This window comes from Bos indicus x Bos taurus, chromosome 9, assembly GCF_003369695.1.
Source record: "Bos indicus x Bos taurus breed Angus x Brahman F1 hybrid chromosome 9, Bos_hybrid_MaternalHap_v2.0, whole genome shotgun sequence".
In the NCBI taxonomy this organism is placed as follows: Eukaryota; Metazoa; Chordata; class Mammalia; order Artiodactyla; family Bovidae; genus Bos; species Bos indicus x Bos taurus.
In genome coordinates this window covers 95271417-95288187 of record NC_040084.1, presented here as the reverse complement: position 1 = coordinate 95288187, position 16771 = coordinate 95271417, and the positions used below count along the sequence as shown (strand labels likewise).

Genomic DNA, 16771 nt, shown 5'->3' with positions numbered 1-16771 from the left:
GAAACAGATTCATGGGGAACAAACAGGTGGTTGCTGGGGTGGGGGTGGAGGGGGATGAGTGAAATAGGTGAGGGAGATTGAGAGCTACAACTCCAGTTACAAAATAAACACTTTCAGGGATGAAATGTACGGCATGGAGAATATAGTCAATAATATTGTAATAGCTTTGTATGGTGACAGCCAGTAAGCAGACTTATCATAGTGACCATTTAAAAACATATAAAAATACCAAATCACTATGTTGTACACCAGGAACTAACAATAGTGTTGCAGGTCAGTTATAGTTAAAAACAAAAACCTATATACATACATACACTCAGCTTATAACCCAAGGGAGGAGATAAGGCTTGTAGTTATTCACACACAAGGGAGTCATGAGAAAGGATAAGGGAGCATAAGCAGGATGCACTGGCCTTATTGTGGCTAAGCCAGGGAAGGCGGGCTTTGGACAGAGGTGGTTACACCTGGAAACCTGAAGACAGAAACCACGGGGAGGAGACAAGAAGGTGGGCCCACTGACCGGGAGATGCAGTCAGAAAGCGGAAGAGCGCAGTCAACCTCGAGGCAGTGGCCCCGGGGTGAAGGGGGCCAGGAGGGAGGCAGGCCGGCCAGACGTGGGGCTGCTACCAGGGCTGGGCTCCTGGGACGCTGGGAGTCACTGAGGGGTCAGGAGCGGTTGGGGGTCCTGCGGTGGACGTGAGGAGATGTCTCAAGCAGAGCTGCCTTGGAGAAGGCTCTCATGGTAGCCACAGGGATCCCCGAGGTGGGAGAGAGACCGAGTGGGACAAGGAGGTGACAAGGGCCCCGAGGGGCTGCCGTCCCAGGCACGGAGACGGTCGCCAGGACTCAGCGGCCCTCACCCACGTTCAAGGGGGAAGGGCAGCGGGGCTCCAATACCTGAGTGATATCTTCAAAGGGGAACTCCCTCCGCGCCAGGCTGGGTGAGCCGATGGACGGCTTGCGCATGGGCAGGCGAGGAGAGCGGGAGAGCTCCTGAGCGGCGCGAGACAGCTTGGGGGACTTCCGGGCCTCGATGTTGATCCTGCAGAGACCAGGCCAAGGTCAGGCACCACCCGTGGGCCCCCGGGGACGCCACACTCTCAGGGGCGGGGCCCTTAGTTTAATGAAGTCCATACCGCCTGCTTTTTTGCCTTATGAACGTGAGGAAAGAAGGACAGAATTGTATGTGGAATAGTGTCTATTTAAAAATAAACTGCAGTTAGATCAAGTGATTTATTTGTAAGGAACTTTTACTTGAGGCTTCTCTGGTGGCTCAGATGGTAAAGAATCTGCCAGCAATGCAGGAGACCTGGGTTCGATCCCTGGGTTGGGAAGATCCCCTGGAGAAGGGAATGGCTACCCCATTCCAGTATTCTTGCCTGGAGAATTCCAGGGACAGAGAAACCTGGCAGGCCCCAGTCCATGGGGTTGCAAAGAGTTGGACACAACTGAGCAACTAACTGGAGAAAGCAATGGCACCCCACTCCAGTACTCTTGCCTGGAAAATCCCATGGACGGAGGAGCCTGATAGGCTGCAGTCCATGGGGTCGCTGAGCGTCGGACACGACTGAGCGACTTCACTTTCACTTTTCACTTTCATGCATTGGAGAAGGAAATGGCAACCCACTCCAGTGTTCTTGCCTGGAGAATTCCAGGGACGGGGGAGCCTGGTGGGCTGCTGTCTATGGGGTCACACAGAGTCGGACATGACTGAAGTGACTTAGCAGCAGCAGCAGCAGCAGCAGAGCAACTGATGCTTTCACTTGAGAATTAACTTTTACTTTCTACTAAAGTGGGCCTCCCAGGTGGCTCAGTGGTAAAGCATTCACCTACAGGGCAGGAGATGTGGGTTCAACTCATGAGTCAGGAAGAGCCTCTGCAGAAGGAAATGGCAACCCACTGTAGTATTCCTGCCTGGGAAATCCCATGCATGGTGGAGCCTAGTGGGTTGCAAAAGTGTCAGACACGACTTAGCAGCTAACCAACAACAACACATAGTGTGTTTAGAAATGCATTCTGTCAGGGGTTTACAAAATTAATCCTGGGGAAAATGGCGGGTGGGAAGAGTTATTTCTCACCTGAAGGCCACAACAACTTCACAGGTCCTAATACATGATATTTGGATTTCAAAAGACTGACCTAGCATTTTGCCACTATATTTAAACTAAACTAGCAGATCTAATGGAGAAGGCAATGGCAAGCCACTCCAGTACTCTTGCCTAGAAACTCCCATGGATGGAGGAGCCTGGTAGGCTTCAGTCCATGGGGTCGCTACCAGTCGGATGCAACTGAGCAACTTCACTTTCACGAAATGGAGAAGGAAATGGCAACCCACTCCAGTGTTCTTGCCTGGAGAATCCCAGGGATGGCAGAGCCTGATGGGCTGCTGTCTATGAGGTCGCACAGAGTCGGACACAACTGAAGCGACTTAGCAGCAGCAGTAGCAGATCTAAAGTTTTCCTTCAGTTTCCGTGGTCATGACATAGGGGACATGTGTTTAACGCCAATCTGCCTCAGAGAGTACAGTATTATAAAGATGAATATGGTAAGGCTGATGGCACTCTATGACGGAGCAACACTGAGTCTCACATATATGCGCTTGCTGCTGCTGCTGCTGCTGCGAAGTCGCTTCAGTCGTGTCCGACTCTGTGCGACCCCATAGACGGTAGCCCACCAGGCTCCCCCTCCCTGGGATTCTCCAGGCAAGAACACTGGAGTGGGTTGCCATTTCCTTCTCCAATGCATGAAAGTGAAAAGTCAAAGTGAAGTCGCTCAGTCGTGTCCGACTCTGTGCGACCCCATGGACTGCAGCCTACCAGGCTCTTCCGCCCGTGGGATTTTCCAGGCAAGAGTACTGGAGTGGGGTGCCACCGCCTTCTGCGCTTATATGGGCTTGAGGACTCGATAAGACATCTAGGGCTGAGGAGGACAGAGCTGGTTAAAGCTCTCGTGTTGAGGACAACCAGCCTGGCTGCCAGGTGGGGGGATTCACTTGGAGACGGCAGGAAGGAGGGCCAGCTCTGGAGACTGCAACACGCAGGAACTTTAGAGGATATTTAGAGGTGAGGGTCTCAGTGACGATCAATGCACCCTTTAAGGAAATCGGTGTTCAGGCCAGGGAGCTGGGACAGGGAATGCTGGGTTTCTTATCTATAACAACAAAGGCCCTTCCATCTACTCTCAGCGTTTTGCCATTCCTTATGACAAACTTTAGGATTATTATTTTTTAGTTCACTACTTTCCCATTACAGAATTATAGGCATGTAATTGACATTTTCTTTAACACATTACATACAATGTAAAAACCTCTTCTTTACTCTTCTCAAAGTAGAAGATAAAACAAGATTGAGAAAGGAGTAAGGCAGGGCTGTCTGCTGTCATCCTGCTTGTTTAATCCATACACTGGGCACATCATGAGAATGCCGGGCTGGATGAGTTGCAGGCTAGAATCAAGATAGGTGGGAGAAACATCAACAAACTCAGATATGCAGATGATACCACTCTGATAGCAGAAAGCAAAGAGGAACTAAAGAGCCTCCTAATGAGCGTGAAAGAGCTGGCTTAAAAAGAAATATTAAAAAAACTAAGATCATGGCATCTGGCCCCATTACTTCATGGCAAATAGAAGGCAAAAGGTGGAAGTAGTGACCGATTTCCTCTTTGTGGGCTCTAAGATCACTGCAGATGGTGACTGCAGCCATGAAATCAGAAGATATTTGCTTCTTGGCAGGAAAGCTATGAGAAACCTAGACAGTGTGTTGAAAAGCTGAGATATTGCTCTGCCGACAAAGGTCCATATAGTCAAGGCTATGGTCTTCCCAGTGGTCACGTACAGTTGTGAGAGCTGGACCGTAAATAAGGCTGAGTGCCAAAGAATTGATGCCTTCAAACTGTGGTGTTGGAGAAGACTTCTGAGAGTCCCTTGGACAGCAAGGAAATCAAACCAGCCAATCTTAAGGGAAATCAACCCTGAATACTCATTGGAAGGACTGATGCTGAAGCTGAAACTCCTGAATTTTGGTCATCTGATGCAAACAGCTGACTCAGTGGAAAAGTCCCTGATGCTGGGAAAGATTGAGGGCATAAGGAGAAGAAGGCGCTAGAGGATGAGAGAGCTGAATGGTATCACTGATGCAATGGACATGAACTTGCGCAAACTTTGGGAGCTGGTGAGGGACAGGGACGCCTGGCGTGTTGCAGTCCATGGGGTCGCAAAGAGTTGGACACGACCGGGTGACTGAACAACAATTTGACATTCTCTTTAACATGCTACATACACTGTAAACCCTCTTCCTTACTCTTTTCAAAGTGGAAGATAAAATAAGCTCCCTGGCTGTGACCCCCATAGCACCCACCATCGGTGCTGACCCCTGGAAGTCCTGTGCGCTTAGCAGACCTCCTCCCGGACGCCTTTTTCTGTTGCAAAGGAGAGGATGAGGGAAGCTGAGATGGCTGCAGGCAGGCCTTCTGGATGAAAGGTGGCTGCCTTTGCTGCCTGTGCCCCTCAGCTGTCGATTTCAGTGGGACTCTGCCGCAGACACACCTGACACATCTCCAGAGACACACAGCAGGGAGCACACTCCTGCACATCCAGGTTACCTTGGGAGTTTGGGTGATTTGCTAGCTCGGGAGATTTTGGGAGACTTCTTGGCAGCCCAGTCATCACTCAGTTCAATGTCGCTGGAGTCTGAGCAGTTGCAGCTGTCGATCATGGTGGAAATCAAGCTGTTTCCATAGATTTCATCTGGTGAGACATCAAGCAGCAACATTTAGGGGAGTGACGCCCATTAGCCCCCAGCAGTGGTCGTTACTGGAAACCAGAGGACAGACTCACTCCACAGGCCGTCATTTTTAGTCTAGAGGTTGAAACAGGAAGGGGCAGGACAGTTTTCCTTCTACATTTTCACACTACTCCAGTTGCTATCAACACGGGTATGAACTGTAACACCTCTGGAATGTAAAAAACATCCTGGCCACATTTACTGTATGGAAAGCTGGAGCCAAATCGGCTGTGCTCTTGCACCACGGGAGCCCCCAGTATCGGTCTGGGCCCACACGGGCTCTCAGCAGCCCTGGGACCCAGGCCACGCAAGCGGCTTGCCGACTCAGGGCCCTCCCAGCCCCATCACTGCCCCCTGGGGGCCTGCTGCTGACCCGGGACCTGGGAAGACCCCCCAGTGGGTTCCAACCTGCTCTGAGCAACGGCTGGAAGAGAACCCCAGCAGCAGACACTGAGCGACAGCTTTGGACTCCACGGAGGGGCCCGTGTGGGAGCCAGCCGGCCACCAGGCCAGAGATGGAGGCGATGTGCGGGAGTGGGCTGTCACAAAGCCACAGAGCAGATGGAGTTCATGTTAGACTTTTCCCCCAAAATACCCTTCTCCTTTGCTGACTTCCTCATCCCCTGGGGCTCCAAGAACATTATCTGGCAAAATAATAAAGAAGCTGAGTGAAATTATTTCTAGAACATGAGAGATCTGGTCGTTCAAAAGGGCTACTTACATCTACAAGGATGAGTCTGTTCATTCAAACCAGTCTCTAGGTTTCTGAGCATATGGAGGTGACATCTGCAGACAGGGGCCTCTCGGAGGCCACAGGAGGCAGAGCAGAACAACCAGGCAGGGAGACCGCTGATACCCCGTCTGTGTCACCACCGCAGCCCTAAACTGCTGCCCAGACCGGGGAACACAACTCCTGCACCCAGCAAGCCCCAGTGCTGGGCATCCGAGCCCCATCACCCGCCCCGAGTAGTGCTTTATCTGTAATTAGATAATTACAAACTATTCCTGGATCAGAGAAAGCTTGGCCACGATTCAGAAACCCCTGTGAGCCCACAGGACGCTTCCACGTGTTCCTGAGCAATGAGCCAGTCCACTGACCTGAGCAAGTTCTGCAACACACTGTCCACTCAGCACTGACCTACTTGTGTAGGCCAGGATTTCACCATTGCTATGGGACTCACTACTTGCTCTTTTTCTCACTAATGTCTTAGTCTGTTCAGGCTGCTATAATAATATACCACACACCAGGGGGCTTATAAACAACAGAAATTAAAGTCTTGCCATTTTAGAGGCTGGATGTCCCAGATCAGGGGACCGGCATGGCTGGGTTCCGGTCCTGCCCTCTTCGGGGCTGTGGACTGTGGGCTTCTCACTGTGCCCTCCCGCGGCAGGAGGGGCCGGGAATCTTACTGCAGCCCTTTTTATCAGGCACTGAGCTCACGATACACAGGCCCTGCCCTCTTGAACTCATCGCCTCCCCAAGGTCCCATCCCCTAATACTACTGCCATTCAAGCAGCTGGAACCAAGCTGTCAGACCAAACTATCAGCGAGTTATTTTTTTTTTCACAGTGAAAATGCTCAGAGCAAAGGTGTCTATGGAGCAAAGTTTATGGCAAAAATACCTCACATGGGCTTAGACAACAGAAATTTACTTTCTCAGTCTGGAGGCTGGAAGTCCGGGATCAGGGTGCCAGCAGGATCAGGTTCTGGCGATGGCGCTCTCCCTTCCTGCTGACAGTCCCGCCTCATGTCCTTACACGGCATGCACGTGTGGACAGACCAGAGACCTCTCTCCTCCTTGCAAAGCCACGATCATACTGGATTAGGACCCCACCCTTACAGCCTCCTTCAGTCGTAATTGCCCCTAAAAGCCCTGTCTCCAAACATGGTCTGCAGCACCCTAGCCTGCTGCCCTGCTCAAATTCTTGTCCCTCTCCTGTGCAAGATACACTCACCCCGTCCTGGCAGCCCCCAAGTCTTCTGCCTCATTCCAGCATCAACACTCTTGTCTAAAGCCCAAGGTCCCATGTAAATCTAAGTCAGACATGGGGGAAACACCGTGTACAATTCACCTGAGGCCAAACTCCTTTCCAGCTGTGGAGCAGTGGAAGCAGACAAGCTATATGTGTCCAAAATACAGCTGTGGGGGCAGGTGCAGGGGAGAGTGCTGTCCGAAGGGAGGGAGGAAGGAGAGGGAGGCTCCCGGGAGAACTGCGCAGGGAGCACCTGGGCGCACTCACGGAGACCAGTCTGGGGGAGCTCCTGGAAGGACGGGCTGGCCCATCATGCGAGATCTCCATGGATGACTGGGACACTACTCTCGGCAGTCAGCTAACAAGCAGCTAATGGTGGATGAGCAAGGAGCAGAAGTAAGATTCTAGAGGGAGGCTGAGGAGTGGGCTGGAGGTTCAGAAGCTTTAACTCTCTTGTTCCCTCTGCCCACCCCCCCACTATGGCCTTCACAGCACATAAGGTCCTCAGTGAACACCTGATAAGTAACCCGCAGAGGCAGCTGCTGGCTGCCTCTCACCACAGCCCCGACCCCACAGAGCCCTACGGAACGCTTTCACAACCCCGGCAGAAGCAGCATTTAGAGAAGCCTTAACTTTTAACAGAGAAACAGCGGCCTCAAGGGCCCTACTGGCCAGCCGAGGCTGGCTCGTGTTTCATCCACAGGTCCCACCTCCGCACTGGCCGCCGTGTCCCGGGGGAGGGCCCCACCTGCTCGGCTGTCGGTCCGCGGGTCCATGATGACGAACTCGGGCCGAAGCTTGCTGACGCGCCGGCCCTTGAGGATGGGGACCAGCCCGCCCAGGTGCTCCAGGTAGAGTGTGTAGCACGGGCCGCCCACCTCCGGGTCGTCCTCTGTGCGCTTCATGGTGCAGTGCAGCCGCTCGCTGCCAGCCGACGGGTAACTGACGAAGTCCCGCATGTTGTTGGGGTCTGGAATTGGGGGCTGCAGGCAGGACACGGAAGGAAGAGCATGTGGGCCTCACCGGTGACTCTGTGCTGGCTGCAGCTCAGGACTCACAGCTCTGGGGGCCCATGGGACTCTCCCAGGAGCTTTCAGAAAGACCTCAGCCAGGACCCCACCTCAGACAGTGGAACGGGAACCTGTGGGCGGGCCTGGGCACAGGCATGTTCTCAAAACTCCACAGGTGACTCGAATGTGCAGCCAGGGTTGAGAATCGCTACTGCAGAACTAAGACTGTAAACCAACTCGGGGTGTGGGGGGGAATCATAACAGGTTCTAAAACTCTGATGTTTTAGAGAAAAAGTAACCAACAAGCCAATGTGATACTTAGAAGCAAGACAGAAAACAAAAAAGAGAATATTGTACAGAAAAGAACCTAAGGAGCAGAGGGAGGCCCAGAGGGTAGGAGGGAAAGCTGCCCTTAAACAGCGACTGGCAGCACAGTCCACCCACTCCAAGAACATCCTAGCTCCTGGGTTACTGCCAAGTTACAGCTGGCAGTCAGTGCGGCGTGGGGTTGGCCTCCTGAGCACAGGGGTGAGGAGAACAGACCCTAGGACTGAATGGGGCCCAATCCTGACCACTCCAGCAACTGTGGATGAAGAGCTATCTGACTTCCAGGAACACGTGCCCTGCTCTCGCACACGGGAATCACGGCAGCGGCTGCCACTGAGTCAGGACTGAACCGACAGACTGGTCGTTGGGAGGGCCACGCGGTCAGGCTCGGAACGCTACCTGTGCCACGAGAGGATCAGTTCCATCACCCAGGACCAATCTGCCTTGGACACGGACACGAGGGGCGGACTGCACAGGGGAGGACAACGGCAGACTATGGGTGCCACGTGACTGGTGCTCCACACCCCACCCTCCTCCCTGCGGTCCTTTGGGGGCAGGCGGGCAGGGTGAGGGAGGAGGCGGTGGGGCTTCACCTTGATGGTGGGAATGAAGGCAGTGGAGAGGTAGGAGCAAAGGCGGGGGGGCAGGGTCAGCTTGTTGACGTCCTTGTCCTCGCGCAGGGCGCTGGCGATGGCCTGCTGGCACAGCAGCTGCAGGCTGGACACCCGGTGCTCCACGCGCACCACGTACAGGGCCGGTCCCGAAGCCATCAGCAGCCGTGAGTCCCGGTGTCCCCAGCAGATGGACACGATGGGGCGCTGCCGGGGAGGGAAGGGAGGGTGAGTCAGCCTGGACTCTTGGGAAAGCAAACCGAGGTCACGCACCCCGTGTCGAGCAAAACAAAGTCATCTCACAGATCTGCAGCAAGTTGGTTTTAAAAAGCACAATAGAGAACATTAGATCCATATGATAGTCAGTACTGTCGGTGAATAGCAGTTAGGTCCCCAGGCCAGAGCCCAAAGCACCAGAACGGTGTTACAAAACTCTTTCACATGGATTATCTCATTAAATTAGGTGACAAAAAAACTTAACTGAACTTCATATAATGACATTTCTGCCAGGGGATGCACTTAGCCTGGGGTACAGTAACCCCTTTTCCTTACTGAGGCCCTGACTACTTGGATCCTGAAGTAACCAGTAGTAATCCAAGGCTTGGAGGGGTAGTGAGGAGGTAGACCAGATAGCCCATCACTTTGGTCCTGACAAGGACCATTTTAGATAGTCAGGTCAACACTGGATTCAAGCCACAAGCTTGTGACCCAGGGAATATTATATAACCCTGGAAGTCTTGTACTTTTTCATGAGTAAAATGGGGGCTGTGAGGATTAAAAGAGACGAAAAGATGCTTCTGGGACCCATCACAGGTGACAACCCAGAGATTCTCAGCTATCCTTGAGCTGACAGGGTAGGAAAGGGCAGAGAGAGGAACACAGTTTCTGTGGCAGCTGCCCTAGAGGTCTGTGGATGTTATTTGCTTTGAAAAAGGAGGATGATAGCCAAATACGCGAGTCAGAAACTGGCTGCGTCAGGGAAAAGAAATCCAAAGCTCAGGGGTTCCATCGGCCAAGGAAGAAAGAAAGAGGTGGAGGGCTGTGATGGAGAAGCAGCAAGAGAATCTGCTCCTTCCGATCTGGGCAGATGGAGTCCTAATTTAATGGAGTCCTGAGGGGCTGCCAGGATTGGAAGAGGGGACACCAGATCTTGCATATGAAACAGATAGGAGGAGAACTTTCACGATACTTCAGTGACAATCGTCGAGATAAAAGGAACACATGAAGACACTAGCTTAAAATAGCCTCCAGGGTCAGCTAATTCTGGTTTCAAATTAAAAACAAAATGCAAGGCTGGAGATAATTCATCTTTCACTGTCATCACAGCAAGGCCGGGCAGCCGCTGCGTGGGACCATGGCTGAGGTCCCCTGGAGGAGGCCCATGGGGCCTGGCGCTCAGTCTGGGGCCTTCAGACTACTTCCAAGATGGGCCTCCTTGTAAGAGGATCCCTCACAGAGGGTAGACCCAACAGAGAACACTGTTAACTGACAACAAGATGTGATCACAGCCGATGACAAGGCAGACAACACAGAAAAAAACATACCCCCTAAACTTCTTGCCATCAGCAACTACCTCCCCATTAGTGCAGTTTAGGACAAAAGTTCTTTTAGTAGCATAATCATGCTTAGTCATACTATAATATATAAGTGTATCAAATTCACACCCTGTACACCTGAAACTCACAAAGTGTTCATATCAAATAAATCTTAATAAAGCTGGAAATAAGTTAAGAAAATGAACACACACCACAAAATCCTTTTATACCTTGTGTATACTCGCACAGGCGCTTACACGTCCTCCTCCTCTCTACAAGGCTCGCTTCCTGCTGGTGCTCGCCTTCTTGCGCTGTTCACTGGGGCCCCAGCCTACGAGCCCTCACTATAAGTGCTGTGTTGTCTCAGAAAGCACAGGAGTCAAGGTGGCGGCACAGACACAGGGTGGGGCGCCTCCATCCAGCGGCCTCGCCCTCAGCCATTTCTGGGGCCCCATCTGTAGGTGGAACAGGCATTCCCCGGTCTCACCCAACCCAGCCTCACACACAGGGCATGTCTTCTCCAGGCACGCCCCCCTGCCCAGGATCAGCTGCAGCCGAAGAGAACCGTGTCTGCCCAACATTCTCTTCCAGCAGATACACACGACTCCCACAGATGATGTTTTTGTTTGAACAGCTGTCGTCTGCTAGGGAAAAACTCAGATGCAAATCTGTAGGCTTCATCGCTTTCTCAAACTGCACAAAATGACTATTTTTAGAACCAAGGCTAGAGGTGTGGAGTTGATAATATTCAGATCTTAATCTGTTGTAGGTATTTTGCATGTAAATCTGAGGCACAAGACAAGACACTGAGCTGCATTTCGGGAGCACTGGTGTGGCAGGAACCTGGTGCCCTGGTGAATGTGCTGGACAGACACAGGTGGCCCCTGGCTGGAGATATGCGACGTTCACAGGGAGCTGGGGAGCAGCTGTGGACAGTCAGGCTGCCCTCTCTCTGTGGCAGACGCCAGCCCCGTATGAGGAGAGGGGAGAGTCTGCTCCCTCAGCCTCCCTGGCCACAGTATCACGGATGGTCAACGGCCGGTTTCAACTCCTTACAGCAGATGAAGAGACGCCAAGGAGCTCCTGACCTCACTTCCTGCTGCCACATGATCCATGCCGTGCTTCCACCAATCATACTTGCCTATGAGCTGTCATCAGTCCGTCAGTGAGTCCCTGTACAGTGTATGTAGTGGGCCGGACACCTGCTGGGCATCTGGGGATTGACACAGAAGAAAAGGAATTCCCTGCTTCATGGGTCTGAGGCTCTGAGGAAGGAGGGGAGACAGGAGGGTCTTGGGCTCTGTGACAGGGACAGACGGTCTGATGGTGTCAGATGGTGACAACGCTGCAAGGTAAGAGCAGTAAGATAAGGAGCCAGAGGAAGAGCAGGGGTCATTTCAGGCAGGGGGACAGAGAAGGTGTCCCCGGAGGAAGTCTCAGCTGAGGCCTGACACGAGGGAGCTGTGGATGTGGACACAAAGATGATGCCTCTGACTGGAGCCCAAAGCTTCCCACTACTCCACCAACTGTGTGCACTGCATGGGGTCCTCTGATAACTCAGCAAAGTGAAAGTCGCTCAGTCGTGTCTGACTCTTTGTGACCCCATGGACCGTACAGTCCATGGAACCTCCAGGCCAGAATACTAGAGTGCATAGCCTTTCCCTTCTCCAGGGGATCATCCCAACCCAGGAATCGAACTCAGCTCTCCTACACTGCAGGCAGATTCTTTACCAGCTGAGCCACAAGGGAAGCCCAAGAATACTGGAGTGGGTAGCCTATCCCTTCTCCAGCAGATCTTCCTGACTCAGGAATCGAACTGGGGTCTCCTGCATTGCAGGCAGATTCTTTACCAACTGAGCTATCAGGGAAGCCCCTAAAAACTTGAGGGGAATAAAAATAAAAAGCAGGATGTCCTTCCCTCGTTAAAGATAAGCTGTTCAAGTGAGATTAGAGTCAACAGACCACAAAAGGGTCAAACCAGCTACACTGGCCTGAGAAAAAGAAAAGGTGGCCACCCAGTTAGGTGGTTTCTGGGTGATGAGGCCCTGCTGGGGAGTCAGACCCTGGGAATGTCAGAGAGGTCTCCTGTTACCCAATCACCTGCCTTCCTTTCTGTTGTTCTTTAGTCGCTCAGTTGTGTCTGACTCTTTGCAACCCCATGGACTACAGCCTGCCAGGCTCCTCTGTCAATGAGATTTCTCAGGCAAGAATACTGGAGTGGGTTGCCATTTCCTTCTCCAGGGTGTCTTCCCAACCCAGGGATTGAACCCACATCTCCTGCATTGGCAGGCAGGCTTTTTTGACTTTTACCACTGAGCCACCAAGGAAGCCTAAGCTCCCCCTAAGAAGGTGGGTATCTCTTTCAGAGGAAATACGCTTCAAATGTTTCATAGCCCCAGACAGAAGAGGGTATTCAACATTTGTACAGGCATGTACACAGAAGGAAAGCCTTCAAGAACAGTTCACTTGTAAATAGACCAAGGTGGTGACTAGTCACCGTAAAACTGTGTTGGTTGGTGCCATGGACAATTCTGAATATTAAGTTACAATGATTTGACCAAAAACTAAGCCACAGTAATAAAAGCTGGCTCAGGACTCACTTACCCAAACCTCCATTTTAAAAGAACACACACCATCCTTGAATTTTGTAAGCAGACAACCCCGGAAAGAACTTTTTCATCTATTTACAGCAAACAATGGGAAAAGAATACCTATGCCAGCTTTGTGAGAATAGGCAGAGTTAATTCTCAACAAAAGGAGGCAAGTACAGTTTTTGCTAAAAGAGTCTCCTTCAAGAGCACAGGAAGTCAATGACCATAATCACTCGCTTGACTTTTCAGTGTCCACACTATCTTCCTCCTCTTTTAATTTTTTATCCAAATATCTTATATTAATACCTGAACCTTACAGAATGTAAGGCGATTCTACCAATCTGCCTTTAATACAGAAAAAGTTCATAAAGCTAAAACACACAAACCCCCAAAATCCAACAATCTAACCAAACAAAACCAAACAAAAACACACTGATCTGAATTACTGAAGCCTTTGAACTGCAGTCAGTGATGCTAAACCTCAAACTCTGTGGTCAGATGATCAGATATGCAATTACATATGTGCGTACTAAGCCGGTTCAGTCGTGTCTGACTCTTTGTGACCCAATGGACTGCAGCCCACCAGGCTCCTTTGTCCATGGGGTTTCCAAGGCAAGAATGCTGGAGTGTGTTGCTATGCCCTCCTCCAGGGGCTTTTCCTGACCCATGGATCCAACTCTCGTCTCTGGCGTTTCCTGCATTGGCAGGCGGGTTCTTTACCATTAGCGCCACCTGGGAACCCCCAATTACATAGAAATGGTCACAGATAGCAGCTGGTGAGATGGGACTCTAGACTTTTAAAGTATGACAGGCAGGAAGGAAAGGAAAATGAATTAGAGTGCATTTCCTTCTAAGAGCATCAGCCTCAAGCATTGCTGCTGTGAGTAACTCAGGAGAATCCGTTTTAAGGCGAGGCTGCCACCAGTCTGTGCCGGGCACTGGCTTTGTGCGTAATAACCTACAATCTCATTAACTTGGAAATAAATTATCCAATCTAAACTGCATTTAGTTCTTTTTATAAACAGCCCAATAAGCTGCCTAACTTCCTTCCTGCCATAAAAACGTTCCTGCCTTTGGACAACTTGAACAGCACAGTACAGACACGTGATTCTAGAATCATTACAGATGACAGTTAAGCTGCTGCCACACGCAATCGATACTGTACTTGGTTTTTAAGAGCATCATTATTTAACTATATATTATTGAGGCAATTTTTCAATGGCTCAAACAGAGCCTCAAATGAAAACAGAGTCAACAATTTATTAAAATGCAGGGATGCTATGTGACTATCTTTTCCAAAGGTAGATAAGACAGCCAGTCTCTCTTATCCCTGAGCCTCAAATGGCTTAAACTCAGGATCTATGCTAGTCTCATGTGATAGCTGATGAGAACGCTTGCAGATGGTTAAGATCATTGAGCTTCTACTGCATTCTAAGCACAGTGAAGATCAGAAAAATAGAGAAACTGTGGTCTTTAAGAAAGTAAAACAAATAAACAAAAAAAGTGTAATACGTGCCAGAGGTAGTACACACCCTGACGGTTCACAGAGAAGAGGGGTCGCAGTCTTTGGGCAGATTTACCAAAGGACGTGGCTGTGTGGACAACAGAGACGATGGATTTCCCCAAGCTGAAATGGCCGGGAAGGACAGTCTCTGTAGGGGGGATGCAAGGGAAGGGTGCCCTGAGTCAGACAGAATCATGGTCGATGCTCAGTGCACTGGGAGTGCACTGGGAGTGTGTTTCAGCGCTTCAATTCACAAATGCTCTAGCAGACATAAAAGATCTTAAGTCAGAAAGGGCTGAGAGTTCCCAAGCTCTCCTGCTTGTCTCTCAGTGAGCCTAGAGGTAGAAAGCTGGCATGAGATCTGATTGAGGGCACACAGCCTGCTGGGTCAAATATTCAACAGAAAGAACTAAGAAACCGTAACTGTCCATCCGTCAATCCACTGAACACGTACTTACTGAGCACCTATACTAAGTTCCAGGAAATAGACTGGCAGTAGGGTCACAGTTACTGTGTAAGCAAGGTAACCTCTTCTTCAATCTCAAACACACAGGGACTCCAATGTCTACGTCTGCTTTGCCACACACACTGGCCTCCTGCTAACGGCCTCAGCTCTGCTCCACTTCAGCGCCTCCCGGGTCCGCCTCATCACTTGGAACCACTTCACTTCTGAAGCAGGAGTTTGAATTTCCTATCCATGCACCGCTTCCCACCCTGTGTTTATCACTTCTTTCTGAAAATGCCTGATTATGACTTTTTTTCTGGCCAGTATCAGGTCACAGAGCTTCTTCCCACTCCAACTCCATGGCTGCCCATTTCTGTAACCTTCTTCCCAGTTCCCTAAGTTCCTTCCATTCTTCATCTTTCTGCTACATAAATTTCTCCAATTCCTAGTATCAGGCAGCTTGTACCACTTCTGCCTCTAGGGGTTGCAGAGGTGGCCTGGCCTGGGCAACACTGAATCTCACTTTAAAACCACGCTGCCCTTCTCTGGCTGGGGCGTGACTCCAGCTTGTTACCTTGACTGGCTCCTACATCACCTTCTATACCCCAGCACTCAGAGCTCTGAGCTCAGGGCCCAGCTGCATAGGAGCCCCGCAAAATATGTTTGCTGGATGTTTGAACAGATGAACAAACAAATATGCTTATCTGCTCACAGAAGATTTTACATTGTCGAAACATACATTTAAATCCTGTAACTTGGGACCTTCCCAGCAGTCCAATGGTTAAGAATCTGCACATCCACTGCAAGGGGCTCAGGTTCAATCCCTGGTTGGGGAACTAAGATCCCACATGCCATGCAATGCAGCCTATATAAATAAATAAATAAAACTAATACAAATAAACATTTTTTTTTAATCCTACAACTCAACAACAAAAAAACCAAACAATCTAGTTAGGAAATGGGCAATGGCCTTGAACAGACATTTTTCTAAGGAAGATATACACATGGTCAACAAGTACATGAAAAGATGCTCAATGTAACTAATCATCTGCTGCTGCTGCTAAGTCGCTTCAGTTGTGTCCAACTCCGTGCGACCCCATAAACGGCAGCCCACCAGGCTCCCCCGTCCCTGGGATTCTCCAGGCAAGAACACTGGAGTGGGTTGCCATTTCCTTCTCCAATGAATGAAAGTGAAAGTGAAGTCCCTCAGTCGTGTCCGACTCTTAGCGACCCCATGGACTGCCTACCAGGCTCCTCCATCCATGGGATTTTCCAGGCAAGAGTACTGGAGTGGGGTGCCATTGCCTTCTCCAAACTAATCATCGGGGATACACAAATCAAAACCACAGTGAGATCCACCTCGTGACCATCTGGATGGCTACCACCCAAAAGCCAGAAAACAGCAAGAGCTGGCAAGGACGTGGGGGGTCTCTGTGTACTTCTGGTGGGAGTGTAAACTGGAGCACCCACTGTGGAAACAGTATGGAAGCTCCTCAAAAAAGTTAGAAATAGAATTACCATATAACCTAGCAATTCAACTTCTGGGCATTTATCCAATAGAACTGAAAGCAGCATCTCAAAGAGATATTTGTATATTCCTGTTCACAGCAGCATTATTCATAATAGCCAAAAGCTGGAAGGAAACCAGACATCCACTGATGGATGAATGGATGAACAAGATGTAGTTGTACACATACAACAGCATATTCTTCAGCCTTAAAAAGGAACAAAATTCTGACACAGGCTACAATGTGGATGAAATAAGCCAGACACAAAAAGACAGACACTGCACGGTTCCACTTACACGAGGTATGCAGAATAGTCAAAAATTCACAGTCTTACACGATGAAACAGTTCTGGAGATTGGTTACACAATAATGCAATACACTTAAAAAATGGGTGAGACAGTAAATGTGTATTGTACTACAATTAAAAATATATGTATTTAGATAATTAGAGCTGGCATCTGGATTCCCAGGTGGCTCAGTGGTAA

General features: G+C 50.3%; 1 protein-coding gene across 4 annotated transcripts in view; it reads right to left on the bottom strand.

The window, feature by feature from the left end:
- The window catches only part of TULP4 (tubby like protein 4), a 199192-nt gene that overhangs the window by 11068 nt on the left and 171353 nt on the right, over positions 1–16771 (bottom strand). For 2 of the 4 annotated variants that reach the window (XM_027551944.1, XM_027551946.1), the window contains 5 exons: positions 8686–8910; positions 8492–8560; positions 7504–7738; positions 4600–4744; positions 898–1042 (listed from right to left, as the gene is read on the bottom strand). In XM_027551944.1, coding sequence (XP_027407745.1) covers positions 898–1042; positions 4600–4744; positions 7504–7738; positions 8492–8560; positions 8686–8910 — 819 coding nt within the window. The remainder of the gene's footprint in view (positions 1–897; positions 1043–4599; positions 4745–7503; positions 7739–8491; positions 8561–8685; positions 8911–16771) is intronic. The other 2 variants (XM_027551945.1, XM_027551947.1) reach the window with 1 other exon arrangement.